The sequence below is a fragment of the Sesamum indicum genome, linkage group LG6 (assembly GCF_026168435.1).
Source record: "Sesamum indicum cultivar Baizhima isolate 11 linkage group LG6, ASM2616843v1, whole genome shotgun sequence".
Lineage (NCBI taxonomy): Eukaryota > Viridiplantae > Streptophyta > Magnoliopsida > Lamiales > Pedaliaceae > Sesamum > Sesamum indicum.
In genome coordinates, this window is record NC_142662.1 from 18,495,973 (window position 1) to 18,518,529 (window position 22,557).

General features: G+C 35.5%; 1 protein-coding gene across 1 annotated transcript in view; it reads right to left on the minus strand.

Moving 5' to 3' along the window:
• NRPC1 (nuclear RNA polymerase C1) overlaps window positions 1–20,277 on the minus strand; it is a 32,319-nt gene extending 12,042 nt beyond the window's left edge. Inside the window, exons 1-18 of the mRNA XM_011082782.3 lie at window positions 19,987–20,277; window positions 19,781–19,857; window positions 19,092–19,221; window positions 16,904–17,053; window positions 16,104–16,281; window positions 14,861–15,039; window positions 14,576–14,688; window positions 13,958–14,057; window positions 12,881–13,096; window positions 12,656–12,804; window positions 12,424–12,565; window positions 12,203–12,343; window positions 10,910–11,098; window positions 9,458–9,653; window positions 8,062–8,155; window positions 4,909–5,143; window positions 4,132–4,323; window positions 658–756 (exon numbers count right to left, since the gene is read on the minus strand). Coding sequence (XP_011081084.2) covers window positions 658–756; window positions 4,132–4,323; window positions 4,909–5,143; window positions 8,062–8,155; window positions 9,458–9,653; window positions 10,910–11,098; window positions 12,203–12,343; window positions 12,424–12,565; window positions 12,656–12,804; window positions 12,881–13,096; window positions 13,958–14,057; window positions 14,576–14,688; window positions 14,861–15,039; window positions 16,104–16,281; window positions 16,904–17,053; window positions 19,092–19,221; window positions 19,781–19,851 — 2,574 coding nt within the window. The 5' untranslated portion in view covers window positions 19,852–19,857; window positions 19,987–20,277. The remainder of the gene's footprint in view (window positions 1–657; window positions 757–4,131; window positions 4,324–4,908; window positions 5,144–8,061; window positions 8,156–9,457; window positions 9,654–10,909; window positions 11,099–12,202; window positions 12,344–12,423; window positions 12,566–12,655; window positions 12,805–12,880; window positions 13,097–13,957; window positions 14,058–14,575; window positions 14,689–14,860; window positions 15,040–16,103; window positions 16,282–16,903; window positions 17,054–19,091; window positions 19,222–19,780; window positions 19,858–19,986) is intronic.
• Between the last annotated feature and the right edge of the window lie 2,280 nt (window positions 20,278–22,557).

A 22,557-nucleotide genomic window follows, 5' to 3' on the forward strand; every position in this document is an offset into this window, starting at 1 on the left:
TATGACAATTCAACCATCGCAACAAAGGAAACAAAGAAGAAAAGAAACAATAAGGGAGAGAATAAAAGAGAAGATAGATGCTTTTCTTCATACTGTTTGAAGCAACATAAACAATATTCTTCGTAAGAATATCAACTTTATAGAGGCAAGAAGATACTAAAGTAGTTAGACACCTTAAAAGCTATTACTTGGCTAAGACGTAGACTCCAACTACAAAACCGGGTAGTTAATTAATTTTAATACAAATCCTAGATGACTAATGAGTCCCAAAATCACAGTCGAACCCCTAATAAAAACTAATAACTGAAACCACGTGAAACAGAAAGGTAGCAGACTACCCTTAACTGAAAAATAATGAACCTTAAAGATAATACTCCAGAACAGGCAAGGGCATAGTCATTTTAACCAGAAACTCTTATTTCATGTCACAGAGCTCAAATTTTCAGGTCAGGCTTCTGATTTCCGTTATTGTTTGCACATCTTCACCAATTGTAGGGACAAACATTCTAAACATGACAAAGTAGATGGGGTATCAAGCATGTTCTCGAGTCAAATAATTCAAGGACCCCCAAGCTGATGGTGAGGAGAATAATTGAGGAAGGAATTTAAATTGGTAGTCTCATAAACAAGTCTAGAAAAGCAAGAAATAATACATACTGCTGTATCCACAAGACCTTCTCTCCCCCCCATGGTGTGGAAGAAAAATTCAGTTGCAGATAAACCAGTATAAAAGGAATTCTGAACGAAGCCTTTAGCCTGAATTCAAGAAAAGAAAGTAAAATTCAGCAACAGCGGGTATAAATTTTTAATTTGAGAATATAAATTAAAGCATAAAGATAACTTATCCACACATACTGACAAATTTTGAAATTCAGAAGCACTCAGAATCCAGTAAGAGAATGATGCACGGCAACAATTAGGAAATGGTATTAAGTAGATATGATGCTTATGTTCTAATTTTTCTAAATTTTTCTTCTAGGATCCATGGATTGAAGTTTACAGTGTTTTCAGCACATATTGGTACTATTTAAGTTCTAGTAAATTGGATACAATCTTGTTGAGTAGTCACTGAGACCCAAATATGGCCTGATCAGTGTGCATGAAATTGATAATATCACAGTCTATAATAAGTCCTAAATCAGGAAACAACCATCAATATATTCATGACGCGGCGTAAGTGTCAGTCTAAGTTCAATTCTAAAGTTGCCATGAAGCAATGTAAGTGTCATAGTCTAAGTTTACTTTTAGGATCCTGGAGCCTGTGACTAAGCTTGTATCATGACTAAGCAATCCTTTGAAGACAGTTCACATTTACATTAAAGTAGGATAAGTGGAGGTTAACAATGCATAATACCAATTAAACCCTTTGGCCTAACCATGTAATACAATGCATGAAGAATGAATCACTTCAGTATTGCAACATGAGTCCTATATGCCCAAACACTTAGCTGATTAAAGAATAAACTAACCTAGCAAATATCTTCACCTGTCTTGTGAATCATCATTGAACTATTACCAACATATTTGAAAAACATTTTCATAAGGAAATACAAGCAGCTTATCTGCCACTTGTATCCTACAATAAGACTGCCATAATATAAGATATCACTTCTATGAAATAGTAAAACAAAAATGGTTTTGGGTTCCCCATAGCTAAATTCCCAAGGGAATGAGCACATCTGCCATGTAAGTTCTGCAAAGGCTAGTTTCCACTTTTACTTCAAAATGGTAATGTATGGCTTTCTTCTCAAGTAGGAGATTAACAAATATGGGGATCATTCAAGAGTTGCACTGATTGGGAAAATTGGATCAAAGCCTCCAACGGAAAAGGTATGCAATTTTTTCGTGCCAACAGCTTTGAGAAGTTCATATACGATGGGATTCCATGAATACAACATGTGATTATCAAGGGTAAAATAGCAGAAGATTGTTATGGATTATTCATTCATTTGGTGAGATTTGTTGATGGAGGTCCAGTGAGTATATTTAAGTAAACAGTACTTGTGTTCAGATGAGGAGCCCCATACTCTCATACTCCCAAATCCCATCTGGGTTTCAGTGCCCAACTTGCCTCGTTAATTAGGCTGATTGTTGAACATTCTTTAGGTTGACAGTTATACTATACGCTGAATCTGATTAACCTAATACTTATACCACAACGAATTTTGTTTCAACACCTCGAGTTGGATATTACCAAGTTCAAGTTATCAAGAATCTGAGTGGATGATGAAAATGAATATTTGGCAGCTTATTTTGACAGAAAACTGTATTAGCCATGTCAGAGCTATGTTTTATTGAACATCCAGGTTCAATAAAGGGTGCAACCATCAGGTCTGAAAAACAGGTGAATGAAACAGAGTCCCCCACACTGACAGCACTAGAAAGGAGGTGCTAGGTGGATTCACTGCCAAGCAGCTCTGCCAGGCTTGGCCGGGCAGCTTAGGTTCCTACAGTTTAGGATGGATACTTGCGTGCTGTTGCTTTAACACCCTTCCCAAAACAAAAGGAGGTCAAACCCAGACACACATGACACTTGCTGCTTTCTAGGTTTGATGCATGAAATGAATACGGCCCCAACTTCCAGAAATAGCTACATCAGGGTCAGTGAGGCAGGAGAATGAGGCTCAGCTGGTACTCTTGGAAATGGTTGGGAAATGGTCCAGAAGTGCAGCAATTGCAACCCTTATTCTTAGCTGAATTAGCTCATACTCGGTCCTTCAATTTAACAGGACTCAGACATGAATGGACCAAAGGATACACCAAAAAAGGATCTTGTGGATATAGGGAGGCAGCTACTGGGGCAGCAAAACAAGATGCAATAATTGGCTTTCGAAGGCACTGAGGAGTGGTTGGGCATCTGAGTCGGTAGAGCTTCGAGCTGGAAATTATTGAAAGGAGTTTAATTGGGCTCAGGTTTAGACCTCTGGCTGAGGGTTTTTAGTCAGAAGCACCACCCAAAGGTACAATTCAATTTGCAGACTTGTTTTGGCAAATCGACAGTGCTTACAGTCCCAAGCCAGTAAACTGAGTCCGAGCCCCAGGCTGGTGACATTTCTCTAACTGAGGGTCTGGGTCATCAGCCTCGAGATATTTCTCAGGAAAGTACAAGAAAAGTCAGCGGCACCTTTCTATAGTGTCTACAGTGGATAAATTAGAAATAAGATCCACACGGTGATCAAGCTGAGACATGGGACCAATGACCGTTGTGCGAAGCATGGCAGGAGAAGTAGTTACCAAATTCCTCGAACTATACAAATTAAGAAGGGATTGAGTACAAAACTGATTGGCTGGTTTCAGATCCCCATCTCAACCCAAGTTATATCCACGATTAATGGTTGATTGGGTAGGGGGGAGATACAGTCGGCAGCTCCTGGAGTACAAAGGCTATTCAGTAGTCATATGCTACCAAGTGGTTAGATGTATGGTACAAATAAGGGCCTCTGGACACATGCTCAATCAGAACATATGGATTTCAATCCCCACTAATAGATCCAGGTTAGATACAATCATGGATGATGCATTTACATGAGAGAATATTGGATAGTTAGAAGAGTCTGAATTTGAAGCTCAGCCTCATCTTGTGTCCGTAGACAGACTTTTGATGAGGACTACCAGGGTGTGCATTGGTTGAAAGTCACAGATTATTTCAGCTCACTTATTTTGGCAAAAGTCGTAGAGTCCAAGGAGTTCAAGCAGCCATAATGTCTAGAGATAATCCTTTTACATGCTTGTATGTTGTTTTAACTTTCTTCAAGTTATTGTGAAACAGGACGTCAAACTTCAATTTGTAGTTGTCTGTCCTCCACTATATTTGGTTAGTATGCGAGTCTCCCTTGCCAAACCCATCAACCTCGATGAATCAGTCATATAGTGGTGATTGCAAATAAAAATGTTGGAAGATTTTTTTGTATATTTTCCTTATTTATCTTCAGTATTTTCAGTATCAACCACATCTATGCCATATTTGTATTTCTGTCTAGTCTTAACATAATGTTGGCCTTGTATCAATTAAATAAGCCTTCTAATTCTTGCCAAATTACCAAAAATAACATTTAGGCCAAGCATGACAATCTACTCTACTCAGAAAGCACAACAAAGTTTACCAAAAATAACAAGGCATAATTAACTTACATCTGGGTCCTTAGCTCCTCTTTCAAAATGAGGCAGAGTTCGATCAACAAATCCATTTGGAGCTCTACGACCTCCAACGGATTGCTGGCCCACGCATGCAATCATCTGGCAGATATTGATAGGAGATCCTTTGGAACCACATTGTGACATGATTAGGGGGCTATTCCTCCAATTTAAATTCTTCATACAGACCTACCAAAACAATTTCAAATAATGATAAAGGCTTCCTTTAAGCATGTCTGACAAAAATACTAAATACACTGTTAAACAACAAGAGAGAACAAAATTTTCCATGGAATTTGTAATACTCTTGTATAACATTAACATGCACACAAAGTTCATGGTCGGAAGTGCGTGCAGGACAGAAGGTGGACCAATTGAGGCTGCTATATTTATGGAAAAATAAAATGGAATATGCAGATCCAAGGTACTTACAATTCCCACAAATGTCATGAGCTCAATTCCTGAGAAGTATGCACAAGAACAGTAAGAGAAGAGGCTCACAGCTTAACGTAAAAGTAGTCCCTACTTTCTGTTCACACTTACCTTGGGCAAGCTCAACCTCCAATGTGCAGAAACAAATTTCATAAAAAAGCACTCATGGATGAAATGATGGACACACCAATCAAGTGAACAACAAGACGGCTACAAGATGCAAGTTCAAACAAAATCCCCATATTGAGATCCTTTCGTAAAATAATCCCATAGTTTAGGCAAACATTTACACAAAATTCAATCACCAACAACAGCACACTTAGAAAAGAGATCGACTCTCACATTTGCAGTTCTTTCCCGAATATTGTTAAGGGTTCCAGTTATCTTGGCTTCAAGTGTCTCAGCCCTATTGCAGCCTGGTAGCAGCTCCAGCTTGCCAGAATTATAGCTCTCTATATAGTCGGTACACTGGCCATACTCCTTATCAATTGTCAACTTCTTCTCCTTGTTTAATACATCACCAGGGGTCACATCATTGATTCCAATTGAGAATCCATGATTTCCTATCCATCGAGCACTATAACAACAAAAGTAATCAACAGAGAATTCAGCCATTTGTTTCTTTGAAATAACAAGAAGGCAAGAACAGATTAACAGAAGAAATTATTTGCCCCACCCACATCAATCAATGACATAAGAACCATAAGCTAAATATATCAGCTGACTAAAAGGTTCAGTTCTAAACTATGAGTTTTACTCCTCTCAACCGAAATTCCACTCAGTTTTTTAGTTTTTCCATCACCTTACATGTCTGATTTGCCAGCAGCATTACAGAGATGCATAACCATATCTTGCTCTATGTTAGACAAGAAAACTGCAGAAATTACCCTGTGTTACTTTCTCAGTAATTATTGATAATACTTTGTTGGAGAATATTGCAGACATTTATTCTTAGTGGTCTCCACTTTTCCAAGTGGGACATGAAGAAGAGGCACTGATACTGTAAATAAACCAATTACAGTAATGCAGTACCAACCAACTTGCTAAATATCACATAATTTTCACAACCATATTCAACATTAAATGGAATAGCCCAGTCTTCCGACATTCCCTGCAGCTCAAAGCAATGGTCATATTAACCAATACTCAGGTCCATTTTCAGCCTTAGAATCAACTGAACGTTTTCTGGCCATTTAACACCTTTCTGGATATGTGTCTCCCTTCTCCCTCACAGGAACAAAAATAAGGATACCAAGAAGACTACAATTAGAAACTATGTAATCTATCCATCAGCATCCAGTCGACGATTTGAGACTCAACAAGAGCTCCTTACAGCCGAAGAACTTGCAAGAAGACATAATTGATGTAAATCCAGTTATTCTAAGTTATAGGAGTTGTGGTTAGCCTGTGGATTTTAAGAGACAAGCTAATCCAAGCTGAATATCACCCAATCTGGCTTGCTCAATGAGCAAGCTTGACTAATACTCAACTCGAGCTCCTTGAAAAACCTAGCTCGAGTATAACTAATTTCTGTTCGAAAGCAAGTAGCTGGCTCGCAGGCCTTTTTTCTTTTATTCTTTTTATTTTTAAGTATATTTCATATTTTCAAATACATATGCAATACTATATCAGGTTAACATATAAAATATTTCACAATAAACTAAATCAATCTCATATTTTAATGTTATATAATAACAAAAACATGATATCTTTACTTATATTATCTTATATCTGTCTAAAGATAACCTGAATCTAAGTGATCATATAATTATTTAATATAAAGCATATAATTTTCATTGATATATTCTAATGTCAATTCTTAATCTCTTGTACTTCTATAAATTAATAAATTCTAACAAATAATATTAACTTTTCATATTTATCATAGAGTATATGTTTTTACCAAATGTAAAAGTATGTAATATTTTTATTTTACTATGTTAAATTTGGTAATACCCATGCGTTAATACTAAAGATAATAATAACAATGGTGTTGAAAATTCTATTTTCATGAAATAGCATTATATATGTTTATGATCAACTATTGCTTGATTTATTACCAATTCTTCTATAATTTTTATATTGGTGATAAATATAAGAATTTAAAAACAAATCTTAATAATATATTTTAATTATTATTCTCCTTCTATTTCCAGAAAATAGTTTTTCAATGTTATATATTGTTATAATTAATGTATTATATAACTCAATTAAAAAAGAGAACTTTCTCTAGACAAACATATTTTTAAAATGACATACTCTAAGGACTATTGGATTCATTTCATAATTTATCGGAACTTTTTAATCTAATAAATATATAACTAAACCAAGTTATGTCCAAGTATTTACATAAGTTGATACATATTTTACATGTTTACTGATTTGTTACTATTAAACTAACATTATAAAGATATTATGAAGTTATATATTCCAAACATTAAATTAAAGTCATGTACGTACACTTTGTAAAACTTTAAATATTATGAATTAATTAATAAAAATACTGAAACTATTATTATTCTATATGTCCTTTTTTATATTGATTGTTGTCCTATCTGTTAAGTTGTCTCATTAGTTTATAAAAAGTCGGGAATATATTTTATATTAGATCTAAAGAATGTCCTAAAGTAATTATTTCAAATTTATTTTAAACAATAACTAAAATCATTTTTATTAAATGAGCTAGACCTCGACAAGCTCTTGAATCATGAGCTCGAGCTTGAGCCTTAAATTTTTGCCAAGCTCGAGTTTCTTTTGCACTGCTAGTAAAAATCATGGTTTTGCTGATAAGTTGGTCAATCTTGGCCATGATGCTTCAGCTAATTGTTAAAAATTAGCGGGATTCTGCTTTTATGCCTGATTTCGATTTTTTGTAAAGCCATGGGACCAAATATTAGCCATCTACAGCTACATTGTATTCTAACAAGTTAATGCTAGAGGCTATTGAAAATGGATAACTACTGGAATAAATAATTTGGACAAGCAGGCTTGACATTAAACAAAGAAAATCCACAGATAGCATGGAGAGAACAGAGATTCCGATGGCTGTACATCAGTTATGGAGTCATCTAAGATAGTTAAAAGAAGACTCTCGTGCTAAACTTAACGAAAGAAAATCAGATAAGAAATCTGAAATTGTAGACAAGGCAAAGCAAAAAAGTGAAAGGTAGATATCGGATTTGGGTTGTATCAGTTCTGAATACCATTAAGAAAATCCTTACTTAACCAGGCACAAATCATCAACTTAGCAGCAGCGTTAAACACTTACATAACAACCTGAGAACTCTTGAAGAAGAGATTCAAAAAAAATGAAACATTGTTTAAGACCGCACAGTTTCACTAGAAATAACTCAGACCAGTCAATCACACCAATGAAAATTGCCAGCATACTGAATTGTGCTGGCTAGCTGTAACCAGTAAAGAGAGTTCCTTCCGGATAAATACATGCACAAGAAAATAGCTGATCCAGTGCCTTTAGAGCTGCTACTATCTTACCTTAACTTTGCTAAGCGGTTCATGCAAGTGGCAGCAGCATGTGCACTGTAATCCCTGAGAAGCACAGAGTAAAGACCATCTTTGCTCCCATTTCCTGTTTGCATATTAGGCGAATAAACATATGAGCTTACACCAAAAAGATAAATAAAGCACTTCCACTCCCTGAGAGTCCATATTTGGAATTGCACAGTAAAGCAAACTCACATCCATTCCATGTGTTACGAGAGAATTTACATCGGTCAGAAGAATTTCTCCCTCAGTAATAACTTAACTAAACAGATAATTATGGTATTAAAATGTCTCAGTTTTTATACAAATATATTACAAGAGCAATTTCAGAACAAGAATAGAGATTCAATGTACTAGCTATGCTTGCTTTCTTAAACCCTCATCCAACAGTTAAAGTTTTTGGAAGTGCAACAACTTTACTGCTACAAACAAGATTAAGATAAAAGTAGCCATTTTTCCCCTCAGCAGAGCCTAGTTTCCGTCATGCCACAAAACCTCAGAACCAATAGATTGCAACATCAGAAAATGCAAGGAAAACATTATATTTTTATGTCAGCAAACACTTTTACAAAGATTACTTCAGAATATCTCCAGCAAAATAAAACTCAACTCAACAAAGCCCCATCCCAAACTTATCGCAGTTTAGTGACATCAATCCTCTTCTTTCTCTCTACTCGTTCAAGAGCCATATCCCATTTTAGAACATAAAGTTAGATTCTTCTTGATCATTTCATGCAGGTACTATTATGGAACCTCTTCCTCTAAGTTTCCGATCAATCCAAATATCATGAAGCTAATAATCTCAACATGTTTGATTTTCAGTCAAATTTCAGAGATTTGGAGTGCATGGTCAGGAAGACAAATGGTCATCCATTACAGAGCACTTGCTCAACAACTAGTAGATTTATAAGGTGCAAAGTCTCCATTCAGCAGTTGCAACCTTCGGGATATATTATATTATATTAAAACTAACTGTATGATAACAATTAGAAGAAACGGAGTAATTGTGCATAAACTCCTCTCCGAACTATTTTATGAAGCTTTAGAGAAATCTTGGTGTTGAATTCTAGGATAAAGGACTGCACAAAGTCGTAACGCTCAATATACAAAATTCGGCGTTCAAGAATCAGGTGGATTTTGGAAGCACAAGAAATGACTAAAGATTCTGGTATCTAGAAACAGCCCACCAAATCTGCCACATACACAGGTACATAAACCTCCGGTGCATTTTTATGCATTAAAAAAGCCAACTACATAATTGAAAAGCTGTGATTGCTGATAAACCTCTTGCATTTTCCAAACCGATTGCTGAAGGAGCCAAAACATCTCAGGAGAGAGATAAAACTGCCATCCAGACAAATAGCAAAAACATAGAAAGGAGACTGACCTACTGTAGCCTTCCCAAGCTGCCCACTGATTAGCTCACTGTTACGGATATAAACAAATCCATCCTTCGGGCACATTGTCTCTCTAGACTTCCCATAACTCTTTTCTGCTACTGTAAGATTTAGATATACTCTCATTTTTGCATGAGGACGCAATAGTACGCTAAATAACTGTTTACCAGTCCAAAGCTCCACTGGCTGCAAAAAAGGAAAAGGGCAAACCATGATTAAACACCAAAGCCTTCTGACATACAGAAGAGAATGGCCCATAAATCAACCACTTCTGACAAGAGTAAAGAACCATGGTGTACACTTCGAAAGAAATTACAATTTACAAAAGCAATCTGGATTCTAACGTTTGTTATATTCACAAAAATAGGTTTGTGGTTACGACAACTATCTCAGCATCATGCCTAAAGCAGATTAGGGAGTATTTTGCATCCTTATTCCTTTAGTTTACAGCTCCAAGCAGTTTTAATACTAACTCAGGTCTAAATGTTGACATTATGCAGCAATAATCTGGATACTTTGTGTACACCTGTTGTACCGTACTATTCCTCATTTCTGTTAAAAGTTATGACTTCTAAACTAAAACCAACAGTTGCAGTTGGAAATAAAAGAGGTCCTTTTTCTTTCTCCAAGCACCGCCAATCCCTCACCAAGGCTTTGCGTCCCACATTTATGGTGATCTTTACTTGATCTCATATAAGGCACAAATGTGGGGATCATAATAACCCCCTTCTTCATCTTGACAGCACCAAGATCCACATTTGAATCAATGAGCATTGTGCATGAAGGTGGCTCTCGCATATAGGAAAAAATATATCGAAAAGCACAGATACAGCTAATAGTTTCATCTTGCACAGGAATTTTCATAGCACCAACCCTTGAACCATCTATTATGCACCAAATTCAACCTTTATGCAGCTCAGACTACACAAAGTGATACCAAATTGTCAGAAACCAGAACCAATCTTTACTTTCTCCTGCTGCTTGGTTTGGGCCTAACACTCCTACATCTTGTGAGGAAAGAGAAATATACACCCGCAAAAATAAGATATACAAAAGAAAGAAAGAAGACATCTTCACGCGGACATTAAGACGACCCAACACACACCAAAAAATACGGATCAATAAAGATATATACACAGATAAAGTAAGAAAGGACAATGACCCGTACATGAATACCAATCACGTGTAGGAAGACAAGTGAGGGGCACAAGCATATTGAATTTCATCATACATCACGAAAAACAGCTAATTTGATAAACATGCAAGACAAGTGCACTAGAAGTCTAATGACAGAGCATGGAAGCAAAAAATATGAAGTACAGGAAAGAAGTTGTCATATAAATATTTACAAGAAATAGTGACATAACAGCAATAAACAGATTAGTAGAAGAGCACTGATCAACAATATTTGACAGTAGAGCAAGTATGCCCCCTAATCTCACCTTAACTAAGGCTGGTGTTGGTAGATCAATTGGGTCCATTGCGTCACCCATATATGAACACATAAGCGAAAAGGAAGCACGATCATAGAAGGTGTCTTTTCTTGTTATAAGAAAGGATGAAGTTAAAAAATCTTGCGTTGAAGCAACCAAGATTTCACCATTCTTTGGAGTGCATAAATTGTTTTGCACCTGCAGCAGTGCCACCAACAATCAGTAGTAGAATGAATGGAATATCAAATGACAAGCTATATAGACACAGCCATCTTCTACACATTCCTGGTCAGCATGGTCAAAGTTCATTCACATACATGTACCAATTAACTTATTCACAATTATGTGGGGGAAAAAATCATGTATAATTGCACCATAGATTGAAAGAGTTGAATGATGAAATTTAATGATTTTTGACAATTCTCCACAGCACCATGTGATCATGCATGTCAAGGTACTTGAGTCTTCCAGATACCAGAAATCTATAGGAACTCCATGGCTTAAACCAATTTCAGACGCAACAGGAACTCATTCTCCATCAGGGAAAAGGGAAATATTTGGAAGACTTTAGCCTGCGTTTCTTCCATCCCTTGTTCCCCAATTGGTTTTACAGGGAAAAAAGGACCCATTCTCCTAATTTGGCTTATATTTGGGCAATTCCATGAAGAAACTTGGTCTGAAAGTCCCAAAAGTACCCATTTGCTGATCTTTTCGACAACTTTCCAGTCATAGGATGGTTCACCATCAAAACTATATGCTAATAAGTAAACATTTGTTTCATTAGTATGATAATATTTAAGCATGGCAAGAATCCTATCATAGGATCCTCTAACGACGCCACAAATAAAAAAGCAATTGACCACAATTTATACTGTTTCCAACCGACAACCATATAGCTGCCGTCGGAAATGTAAAAGAGAATTAAATATAGCAAAACCTGAACCGGTTGCCCCAGGAAAAGCTAGCCAATACTGAGACAACAGATAATGGTATTGTGTTATTCAGTATGGTTGCAAAATACATGACAATCTCTTCTCACGTATGAAAAAGAGAAGACAGTAGAAGGACAACAAGGACCAGTACAAAAAATTGTTTCACCACACAAAGTATGCAGTCTATCCAAAAGTAACGAAGTACGTAAGGCTGACTGTTAGCATGATATTATATCTAAGTCAAAAAATCAAAGAATGTACATAATATGCCAAACTAAAGCAGCTGATTGTATCATGAGGAAAAATAACACACATCCAGAGTGAGTAACCAAAGCCAAATAAAATATATAAAAAGTCAAATGTTATTTACCCCCATCAACATAAGAGCCTCAGTACGGGCCTCTTCAGTTTGTGGTACATGCATATTCATCTCATCACCATCAAAATCAGCATTGTATGGATTGCAAACTGACTCATTGAATCTCAGGGTGCGCCAAGGCATTATCCTTGCCTGGAGACAACAAATACATGACGATACAAATGAAAAATCTAAGGTTATTCTATCATATATGTGTCAGATGCAGTAGGTACCCGATGGGACATGATTGACATTCGATGCAAACTTGGTTGTCTGTTAAATAAGACAATATCTCCATCTTCCAGATGACGATCCACAATGTAACCATACTTCAACTCATCTGCATGGCGCTTTCTAGATGAAAACATTAATGATCTGCCATATGAAAAATAAGTAAAAATTAGAGTTAAGCATACCGCAAAAGAGGTACTGAGAAAATAAAATTACAAAACATTTAATACTTACATTTCAGTACCATCAGGCTGCCGTATAAACTTTGCGCCAGGATATTTGTTGGGGCCATTACGAACGCATTGCCTCAATTTCTCTATATTATGATGTGAAACACGCTCAGGATAAGTTAAAATCCGAGCCATTAGGATAGGAATAGCAACCTGTCAGCAGATTCAAAAGAATTGTAAGAAACAAAGTGAAGCATCTCGGATTTCATGTTTAAGTAGAAAGCCAGACCTCACTAATTTTCAAATTTGGGTCAGGAGATATAACTGTTCTGCCAGTATACTCTACACGCTTCCCTGATAAGTTGCCACGGAACCTTCCCTGCTTTCCTTTGAGGCGCTGAACAAAACCACTCAATGGCTTGGCAGTGGTCATGTGGAATGGCAATCCACGGACATCACTATTGATATACTGTGCAACCTCCATTTGCAGATCATCCCAGCTAGTCTGGCGCCACATTTTACAAACATAGATTAAGCAATTATTCTTCCAAAAATGAATTTGAGAAATTGAAAGGAACCTCGAGCTGCCTGGTGCATTAGTAAGGTGAATTCTAAAAGATTAATTATCCATAACCGAGTTTCAGTGACCAGTAGTCGCACTAATACATTTATGGAACTATCCAGAAAACACCAACAACACTTACAAATACTACCAATAATAGCTTAAGTAATTTAGCAAATCCAACTATTTATGCCTAAGAAGAGGAGGGATGAGATTCCAATCTTTCCACAAGTTTTCAAAATGACTGCAGAACTATAAAGAAATTACCTAAATCCAGAGAATCATAATCTTATTTTTGATGCAAGGATGGAGAAGCCACCAAACTAGTTCTCGTCATACTTGTATGCACATGCATAAAGAGAAAACATACAAAAAAATATGCAGGTTCTGTATCCAGCACTTCAGTAGTGATCATTGTTCAATTATCCGTAAGATTTCCAAGAACCAACTTTGATCAAATGGTAAAGATAACGATTACGTATTGAATTATTAATATGCATTTCCTTTCCTGATTTCCTCACCAACTTCCCTACCTCCACGCAAAGTTATGTTCCATTTGAAGTCAAAACAATGAAGCAGCCAAGATTCTCCACATGTCTCCTCGTGTATATAATGCAAAGGTAATTTGAAAAACAGTACTATTTCACCAAAGAGGCAATTACTCAAGAACACTCTTAATTTTGTATAAATCCCATTATCTTCTAAAGAGCTAATCGAGTATCACCTTATCTACAAACATAAATGTTAAAATGGGTTTATTAGTACAACTCATATACAAGAAAGAACTAAATTGAAACATGTTACCAGGTTCTTGTTATATAGGTTTGTTTCCAATAGTTCTTGACGAAGACTAGCATTTGCTTGGATGATACGTTTTAGCCTCTCTGTGATGTCATTCTCATTGCTGCACAGGCCAATAACAATAAGAACAACAACAATAGCGATAACGATAATGACAGTGACAATAATATTAACAACAACAATAAGAAGAAGAAGAATAAAACTCAAAACAGAAAACATCACGGGGGAAATAACAGTGATGAACCAAGGGGATAAAGTAGGCCGACAATTGAATGGCCCAAAAGCAACTAGCTAACCAAGAGGCATGAAGCAAAGTTCACTAAAATAATGTTAAAAATCATTTATTATTCACAAGATGCCACTTCGGAGTTTGGAGTTGAGACTTTACAACATAAGCCTGGTCGATTATTATTACTAAAACCACGACTATCATTTGGTTAGACTCAAGCTCTGCAACTTTAGCCTCAGACTGTTTCCAAACTTCTAAACTCCAAGTTCAACATTAAAACCTTAAAAAATATGAACCAAGCATACAATCATTAACATAAAGCAACAGTCCATTAACATAGAGTAAATATCTCTGCTAGAAAAGAGGGAGTACTGTCTAGCTTGAGGTTTTACCTTTGTGTTCCACCATCCACAAAAACTGAAGGTCGTATGGCAATTGGTGGCACAAGAATATTTGTGACCATAAGTTTCTCTGGTCTATCATTTAGATAAAGCAACTCACAATCCTGCAGATAAAAAGAATAGCAAAAACAAAAAAAGAAAAAATGAATCTAAAAAACGTAATAAAACAATAATATGGAAGCAGGCCATAAGTTATAACTAAGGGGTGTCGAGTACAAAAAAATTCTAAAAAGCTTTCCACTAATTTTCCTGAAACTAAGAAATTGATGGGAGTACCTCATCCAGCATATTTCTCAGTAGTTGATAGACTAACTTAGGGTCAATTATAGAAGAAAAATTGACATTCCCTTTGGAGTCCTTTGTATGGGAAACAGCAGATTGACATTCCTCCAAGTCACTGTCAACAATTTTCGCACGATCATGCTGGATCTTCAGAGGTCCCTTTTTAACCATGCCTAAAATAAAAAATGTTTCAGAATAAGCACGTGAAACACAAGAGCACTAAGAGAGCACCTTCCCTTTACCTTGTAAAGATATTTAATGGGTCTAAGGATAGTGGACCAACAAAATTGCCCAATCCAAAAGAACAAGACCAGCCACTAGTGAAAAACACAACTTTTGAAGGTATGACTTCTATCTACCATGCTATATTGCAAATAACTCCAAGTTTCAAAATAACCTATAAATATAAATTTTAAGAAGAAACAATTACATTTAACAAGCAAAGCGCCACAACCAACCAAATACACTATTCTCAGCCACCAAAAGCATTTTAAAACACCCCTGATGACAATGAGCAAAGATTATATGGAGTTCACCAAGATGTCTGCCTTTGGTTTGTAATAAGATTATTTGCTCAAATGCTCTTTAGCACAAGCAAATTTTTTAAACAGGCTTGCCTCATTTTTTTGAATCTGTAGACATCTCTAAGCCGCAAGAGCTTGAAATAAAGATGATCCTTTTCCGGATTAAAGGAATTTGAAAAGGGTCTTCAGGTCAAAAAGATCTGGCCAAAAGATCAGTTATTTCAAAACTACCTGATTAGAGATTAAGTCTACCCACATAAAAAAATCCGAAGTAGAACACCTCAATAAGCTGAATATCATCACAAAATACTAAAGAGAAGAAAGTGCCGAGGGGGAAATTTTTCAGAAATGCATCACCAGAAGGAACACAAAAGAGTCTAATGGTTGATGCAGTGCCTTCAAAAGGTTGAATATGTATACTTTGATAAAGCTAAATATTGACAAAGGTTCCAGATTCTAAGAAAACTACTTTGCTCCTTCACGCACTCCAGCTTATTAAAAGCTCTTTTCTATTTTTTATTTTATCTAATAATAGTGTTCTATATCTCCTCTTAAGTTGCAGATCACATTTATCCATGAAACCAAGATTATGGAGCCATGCATAAATTGTTTAAGTTCAGAAAACATACACTGATATCAGTCAGTTTAACAATTTACAAAGCAACATGGAAAATCTATTTAGTAATATGTTTGCCACAGTTTGGATGTCTAACCATTTATATATCCACATCTCGAGCACTTCACAGCTCTCTTACTTCCTGCCATGGCATTACACCTCTTCACTACTTTTTTCAGTATCTCATTCTTCTTCAAAGGCTCAAGTTTTGGATTCCTCATCTTCTTTAGAAATTCCTGACGCTCTTTCTCCTCAAGAAGCACTCTGGCGCACTTCTGTTAGTGGGAAATAAATGAGAAATTAAAGGATGAATCTTCAGCAATCATAATTATTACTCAGGAGAATTCCAGCTCTGGCCTCTTGATTCAAATATAATATCACGACAATGCAGAGAATTAGGAGGAATAAGACGACAAACCAGATGAAGAAGGTTGCAATGGTAATTACCACATAGGGATAGGCATTACTACCATAATGAGAAGAATAATAATAGCAGCACCAAGAGGATACAAAGACAAGACGAAAGGAAAGGAACTAATATATAGACACTGGAGATAAGTCCTCCATGTGTTCTGGCTTCTGCATATCAAATGTCTATAAACAATTAGGAAAGTAATTACCACTTAAGACAATTCAAAAAATTTCCTACGGATTAAGAAACTTAATATAGCTGAATACAATATGTCATAGATGGTTCTCAATAAGATAAAAATCTTGAGCATGACTTTTTAGAGTCATGTCAAAGGCAGTTGCCACAAAGCATAAAAGTTCCATATAATAGGCACACACACCTTGAAATAAAAAGCAACTTTACTATTCTTCCAGATTATCTACAGATAAAAAGATGAAAATGAATTACCAATTTAATACTAATAAGAATGGTGCAAATTTTGATACCTTGCAGATGCACTTCAATATATCTATTATCGTACTTAAATATCCAACGTTATATACAGGAAGAGCGAGAGCCAAATATCCACAATGCCCTGGGCATTCCCGAAAATTACCATAGCACGTTTTACAAAACCCATTCTTGTTTGGAGGTCCCTGAAAAACAAAAGGTGAGATGCACAACTGACGTTATAGATGAAACTTTGAACTTAAGCGAACATCCCAAAAAATTAAATAATTTATTCTTTATGTATATTTAGGCAGCCAACTGTGTAAAAGACACATTTCATACTATGGCAGTGATAAAGAGTAAAGACATTTCAGCAATGCTACAGAAATTAAGTGCACTTATTTGACAGGTAAGATAGTACTAACATTTTAATGTAGTAATCATAAAATCAATATCCCTCATATACACCTATAGAGTAGGCCATAAAGCAAGATTAGTATAGAACAATGAACTTTAAACATTATAAACTATACACCCCAAACATTGCCTTTAGGATTCCTCCCCTACCCAGCCCAAACTCAAGTTTTTATCAAGAATCCCCTGATCCCCCTCCCATCCAAAAACAGTAGGTCATCCGTCATTTCCATCACTAATAGAGGTAATAAGACGAAATGGACTGATATGCACTAACTTATTATTCCATGTTGGTGCCCAATCTGGCCAACTTTTAACTTCAAAGATAGATTGGAGATCTTTAATCAGTTCTTTTTTTCTTTTACAGATTTTACAGATATATGTGACCAATCCAACTACTATAACCTCTACCAGATAAAGCGCCCAAAGTTAGCCAAAAATTGAAGATAATACTGTCAGAGCTAACTCTACCATTCTGATTACATTCTGGGTTAGAAATAAACAGCTTGATAGGATGTCTCTTGTAACAAGTTTCTATTCCAATTTTACACCCACCATTTGTAGATAAAATTATTTCTTGCAACACTGAATCTTAAACAATTGGGTTAGGGATCAAGACAAAAAGAATTAGTGTTATCTCTTCCAATTGATGTCTGTTTCAAAATTCATAGCCTACGCAAACAAAAAGAGCTAGAGACAGGAAATGAAGTAGAAGACTATAACAGAGAAAACGCGCTAATGGTGCGGCATGCCGTATGTAGTGATTCTAATCCACTCTAAATAATAAATTAAAATAAAAAGGCATTCTGAATCATCTCGAATAGAAAAGGACGCCACAAACATCACATGCTTTTTCTCAAAGACCCTTTTGCAGAGCTGCCTTGATCTTTTTTCCCAGCTTGCTTGGTCTAAAATGCACTAAGTGAAAAGATGCTTAATACCAACCAAAGAATGTAGCAATCCTAAACTTAGAAGAAACATCAAACTAGTCACCCAAAATAATATAACGATGGCATAAAAAGTAAACAAGAAAAAAGGAACGACAAGAAAAGGAAAGGAATAAAGCATCATTATGCACCATGAAAAAATTTATAATTCAACATGCTAGCTCAATTGTTGTGTAAAAGAACAGGTCATGTTCAGAACTAGCTTTTAGTAACAGAGAGATTGAAAAAATAAGGATGAGGTATTTTAGGTGTCCTATTCAAGTGTTACATACCTCTATTCTCAAGATACTATTTACTGAATGGTACTATTTCTGCAGGGAAATGGACAACAAACTTAGAAGTATAGCAGCCCTCTTGATTCATTGCATACACTTGAGGGACACTTACAGGGACTGAAGGGCTCATTTGAGAGGGGCACTTATACTAGCATTTCCTGCCAAAAGGTCATCCTTTTATGGTTTTATACCTAGCCGCTTTATGATCCTTGATATTTTCAAAGAATCATTTCACCTTTTGGGTATCCCAAGTAAATTGCAAACTTCAAAACAATATTTCCCCCAACACCCAATATACAAGTGTGTCTGGGTGTGTGTTTGTCTGTGTCTGTGTCTGTGTGTGCGATTACAGCTTTCTCAAATTTCCAAATTCTAAATCTGACAATTGGAGAAAAGGAGATACAACCAAACATACATATCAAAAACCATACACAAAGTTGAGTTTCTAAAATGATGCAACTTGTGTCTGAAAAAAGGGCATATGCGTTGTGACTCTTGCTGATTTCAATATTTTAGTTATTTTCTGCAGCAAGTAAGTTGTAACAGAAATCCATCCTAATAGTACGAGAAAATAATAACTTCAAAAGAGAAAGATCTGGCAGTATTACCATGTGAGGGTCGAGCAAACCATTGTCAATAGGCTTTTTAGTGGAGTCATAATAGACACCACGAGAAACTTCAACTTCAGCAGTTTTTAGTACTTCAGTTCCAGAGAATGTTGAAAATTGAATGCTTTCTCTGGAAAATGGCAAGTAAAACAGGAGTAAATGAACAACCCAATACAAGTAAAATTTGTTAGGATTCTTGTTTCGAGATAGAAATATAATCACTCAAGTAAAGGCCATAACAAGCCGGGGTGCTAAAATGGCTGTGACAAAAAGATAGGATCTTTAGCTATTTAGCAAGTTCTTCAATCTATACCCAAAAATTTTGTTGCTTCCACATAATGTTATGAATTTTTCGAAACACAACCTCAATCTGAGCAAATGTCTCTTACTCTTAAACATATATTTACTAGCACTTTTACAGCTTATTAATCTATCAAGCTCATGACATTCTCACCCCCCCCCCCCAAACCGTTGAGAGAAGAGATTCTCACATCAATATTCCATAAAGACAATAGCGGGACACTGCTCAAGACATGCGGTAAGACCCCCTTACCAATCTGCTAAGCAAACAAAGTAGTGTTCTGCAGAATCAACACATCCCCAGAAACAAAAGTATGCAAACGGCACCCCAGCTTAGCGCTTTAAGTGGCTTTAAGTATATTTATAACACAGTAACCGTATGAACTTACATCCTACGAGGACCAACATCTTCGATGTACGGCTGCTTACTGAATTGCAAGGTTGCTTGAACCTTCCTCATCTCCTACTGTAATCACCAAAAACCAATTTTTAATCAAAAGGGAGTCCCACATACACAGTCAGAATACAGTCCTAACTGTACGTAAAAACTTAATCTTAAAATCTCTCAAAACTTCACATTCATGAGTCACATTACTTTCCAATAGCAGAACAAATGTTCCTCCCTAGGTTAGAAGCGGTGGGGGAGGGGTTGAGGCGGCGGTTTGTGGGTGGGGGAAGTGGACGGCGGATGAGTCGGGTGGAGATTCGAACTACGGCTGGGCGTGTCGCCACGGACTGCCGGGCCTGAGCAGCGGCTAGACGGCGGAATCAGGTACCGACGCGGGGGACGGTGGACTGTGGTCACACGGGAAGAAGGAGGAGAAGAAGCGAAGAGTAGAAAAGAGAGATGGAGGGGGGAAACCGGAGGGAAAAGAAACGCAAAAAGAGGAAAAAGAGAGGGGCCAAAAACAATAAATAGATTTAAGAGGGTATTTTCATCTATTTTTAAATTTTTATCAATTTATTTTCTATCAAATAAATACCCTATTTTTTTACTTTTTATCTTTTTCTCTAATCGAAGAGATAATTACCAGCCTAAGCCAACGTGGCACATAATATTTGTGCACATATAACCACAGAGATACAACACAAATTCTAAAAATAAAAATTAGTGTATAATTAAACAAGTAATGAACATAAATGAAAGTGTAGAATAAACATCATATTATGTTGGCAGTTAAAAAATAATGTGAACCATTTAAAATAAATACATAATTACATTGGTTTAAATTTTTAAAAGTAGCAATATCCATGTCATATCTATAATATATAAAAAACAAAACCCCATTTTTATTCATAAATAGCGGTTACTTACACCGCAACACTAATTTTTTTTTTAATCATCCGAACTCAAATTCTTTTTTTATCTATATGCATATACTATCTATGTATACTAATATGAAAAATTTACTTACAAATTTGTAAAACAATGATACCAAACTTTTTTTTAGGTCAATAATATCTCTAAATTAATTTTTTTTATTTATTTATTTTTTTAAAATTTGATGTGTTTTTTAGATATTTATTCTTATCTATACTATACTAGTCGTTGTGGTACTCCCCCTATGTGCATATAATAAATAACTGTTTATGCTTTAAAATATATTATAAATAAAAATAAGATATATAAATCAACACATTATATTTAAAGAATAAGTAAATAAAATAAAATAAATTTAAGAATATTATCGATACAAAAGTAATTTGGTGTGAGTAAAAATTTTATATTAATATAGATAGATATTATAAATCATATAAATGAGAAGAAGAATTTGATTAAGGGTGGTTAAAGATTCATAAGTACATTTTTTGTAGTTTAAAAAATTGATGTCGCAGTGTAAGTAACAGCTATTTGTGAGTAAAAATTGAGCTTTTTTTTTTATCTATACTAATATATAAAAAGAAAAAAAGAAAAAATCCAATTTTCACTTACACCGCGACACCAATTTTTTGAATTGCCAATATCCTCATGTATTTTCAACCACCCCTATTCAAATTATCCTTCTCATCTATCTATATACCTATACTATCTATCTATACTAATATGAAAATCTTACTCATAAATTTGTAATACAATGATACCAATTTTTTTGTGTCGGTAATATCTCTAAATTAATTTTTATTTTATTTTATTTTTTTAAATATAACTTGATTTTTGTATATTTTGTTCTTATTTATAATATATTTTAAAATATAAATAAAAATTTATTATATACCCGCAAAGATGGCGTGTCATAACGATTAGTAAAAAAGAAAAGGCCTTCACATTCACAAATGAATGAGACAGTTGCACTATTTTTTTATGAAGTCAAAAATGCTCTTCAATCTATAGAATAACTAACTTTTAACTTTTCAAATTTTACATTAATTATTTTTTCTTTTTCTTTTATTTTCAATGTAATATATTGATTTATGTATATTTTTTATTTATATTATTAATTCTAATTTATTTTTAAATATGAAAAAAATATTAATTTTATGCATACAGAAATGACATGCCACAACGGCTAATGGGTATAAATAAAAAGCCCAAAATCAAGTCTAGTTCTCAATCCAATAGCAAGCCTAAAAGGCCCCAATTTGAGAAGGATTGAGGAGGCCCCCTAGGCCTTCCTTCACATAGCAGCCCAGGAAGGTTGCGACCCAAGAGAAGGAATTGTTTTATGAAGATCCAAGAAGCCTAAGTCCAGCTCTAGTTCACCCTGGCAGACAGGTAGGCATTTGTCCAGGTGGAGAGACGCTATTCGGGACACAACGAGAAGGTCTAGGGAGACTGACCCCTAGAGAAGTAGGATCCTCACTCCTCTAAAGTCTCTTGACTAAGATAGACTCCCGTAGATTCCTCCAACTAACAACATAAGAATTTTAATAATGTTGGCAACCACCTCCTCGACTCCCTCAGAGGCCAGACTGCATCACTACAGGTTCCTATACTCAAGCTTGCAGAAAAATTTGGCCCACTAAAGAGCTTAAGTCTATAAATGAATTGACCCATGTGATTTTTCGACGTATCAATTGGCATTGTCTATTAGTACATAGAACTAAAATGTGATATCAATGGAAGCTCCAAACAACAATCTCAACAAGAAGGCTATTGAGGTCACTGGGATACTCAAGCTCTTCAAGTAGTGGCAGACACCTCCTTAGCCCTTGCTTGAGGACCAAT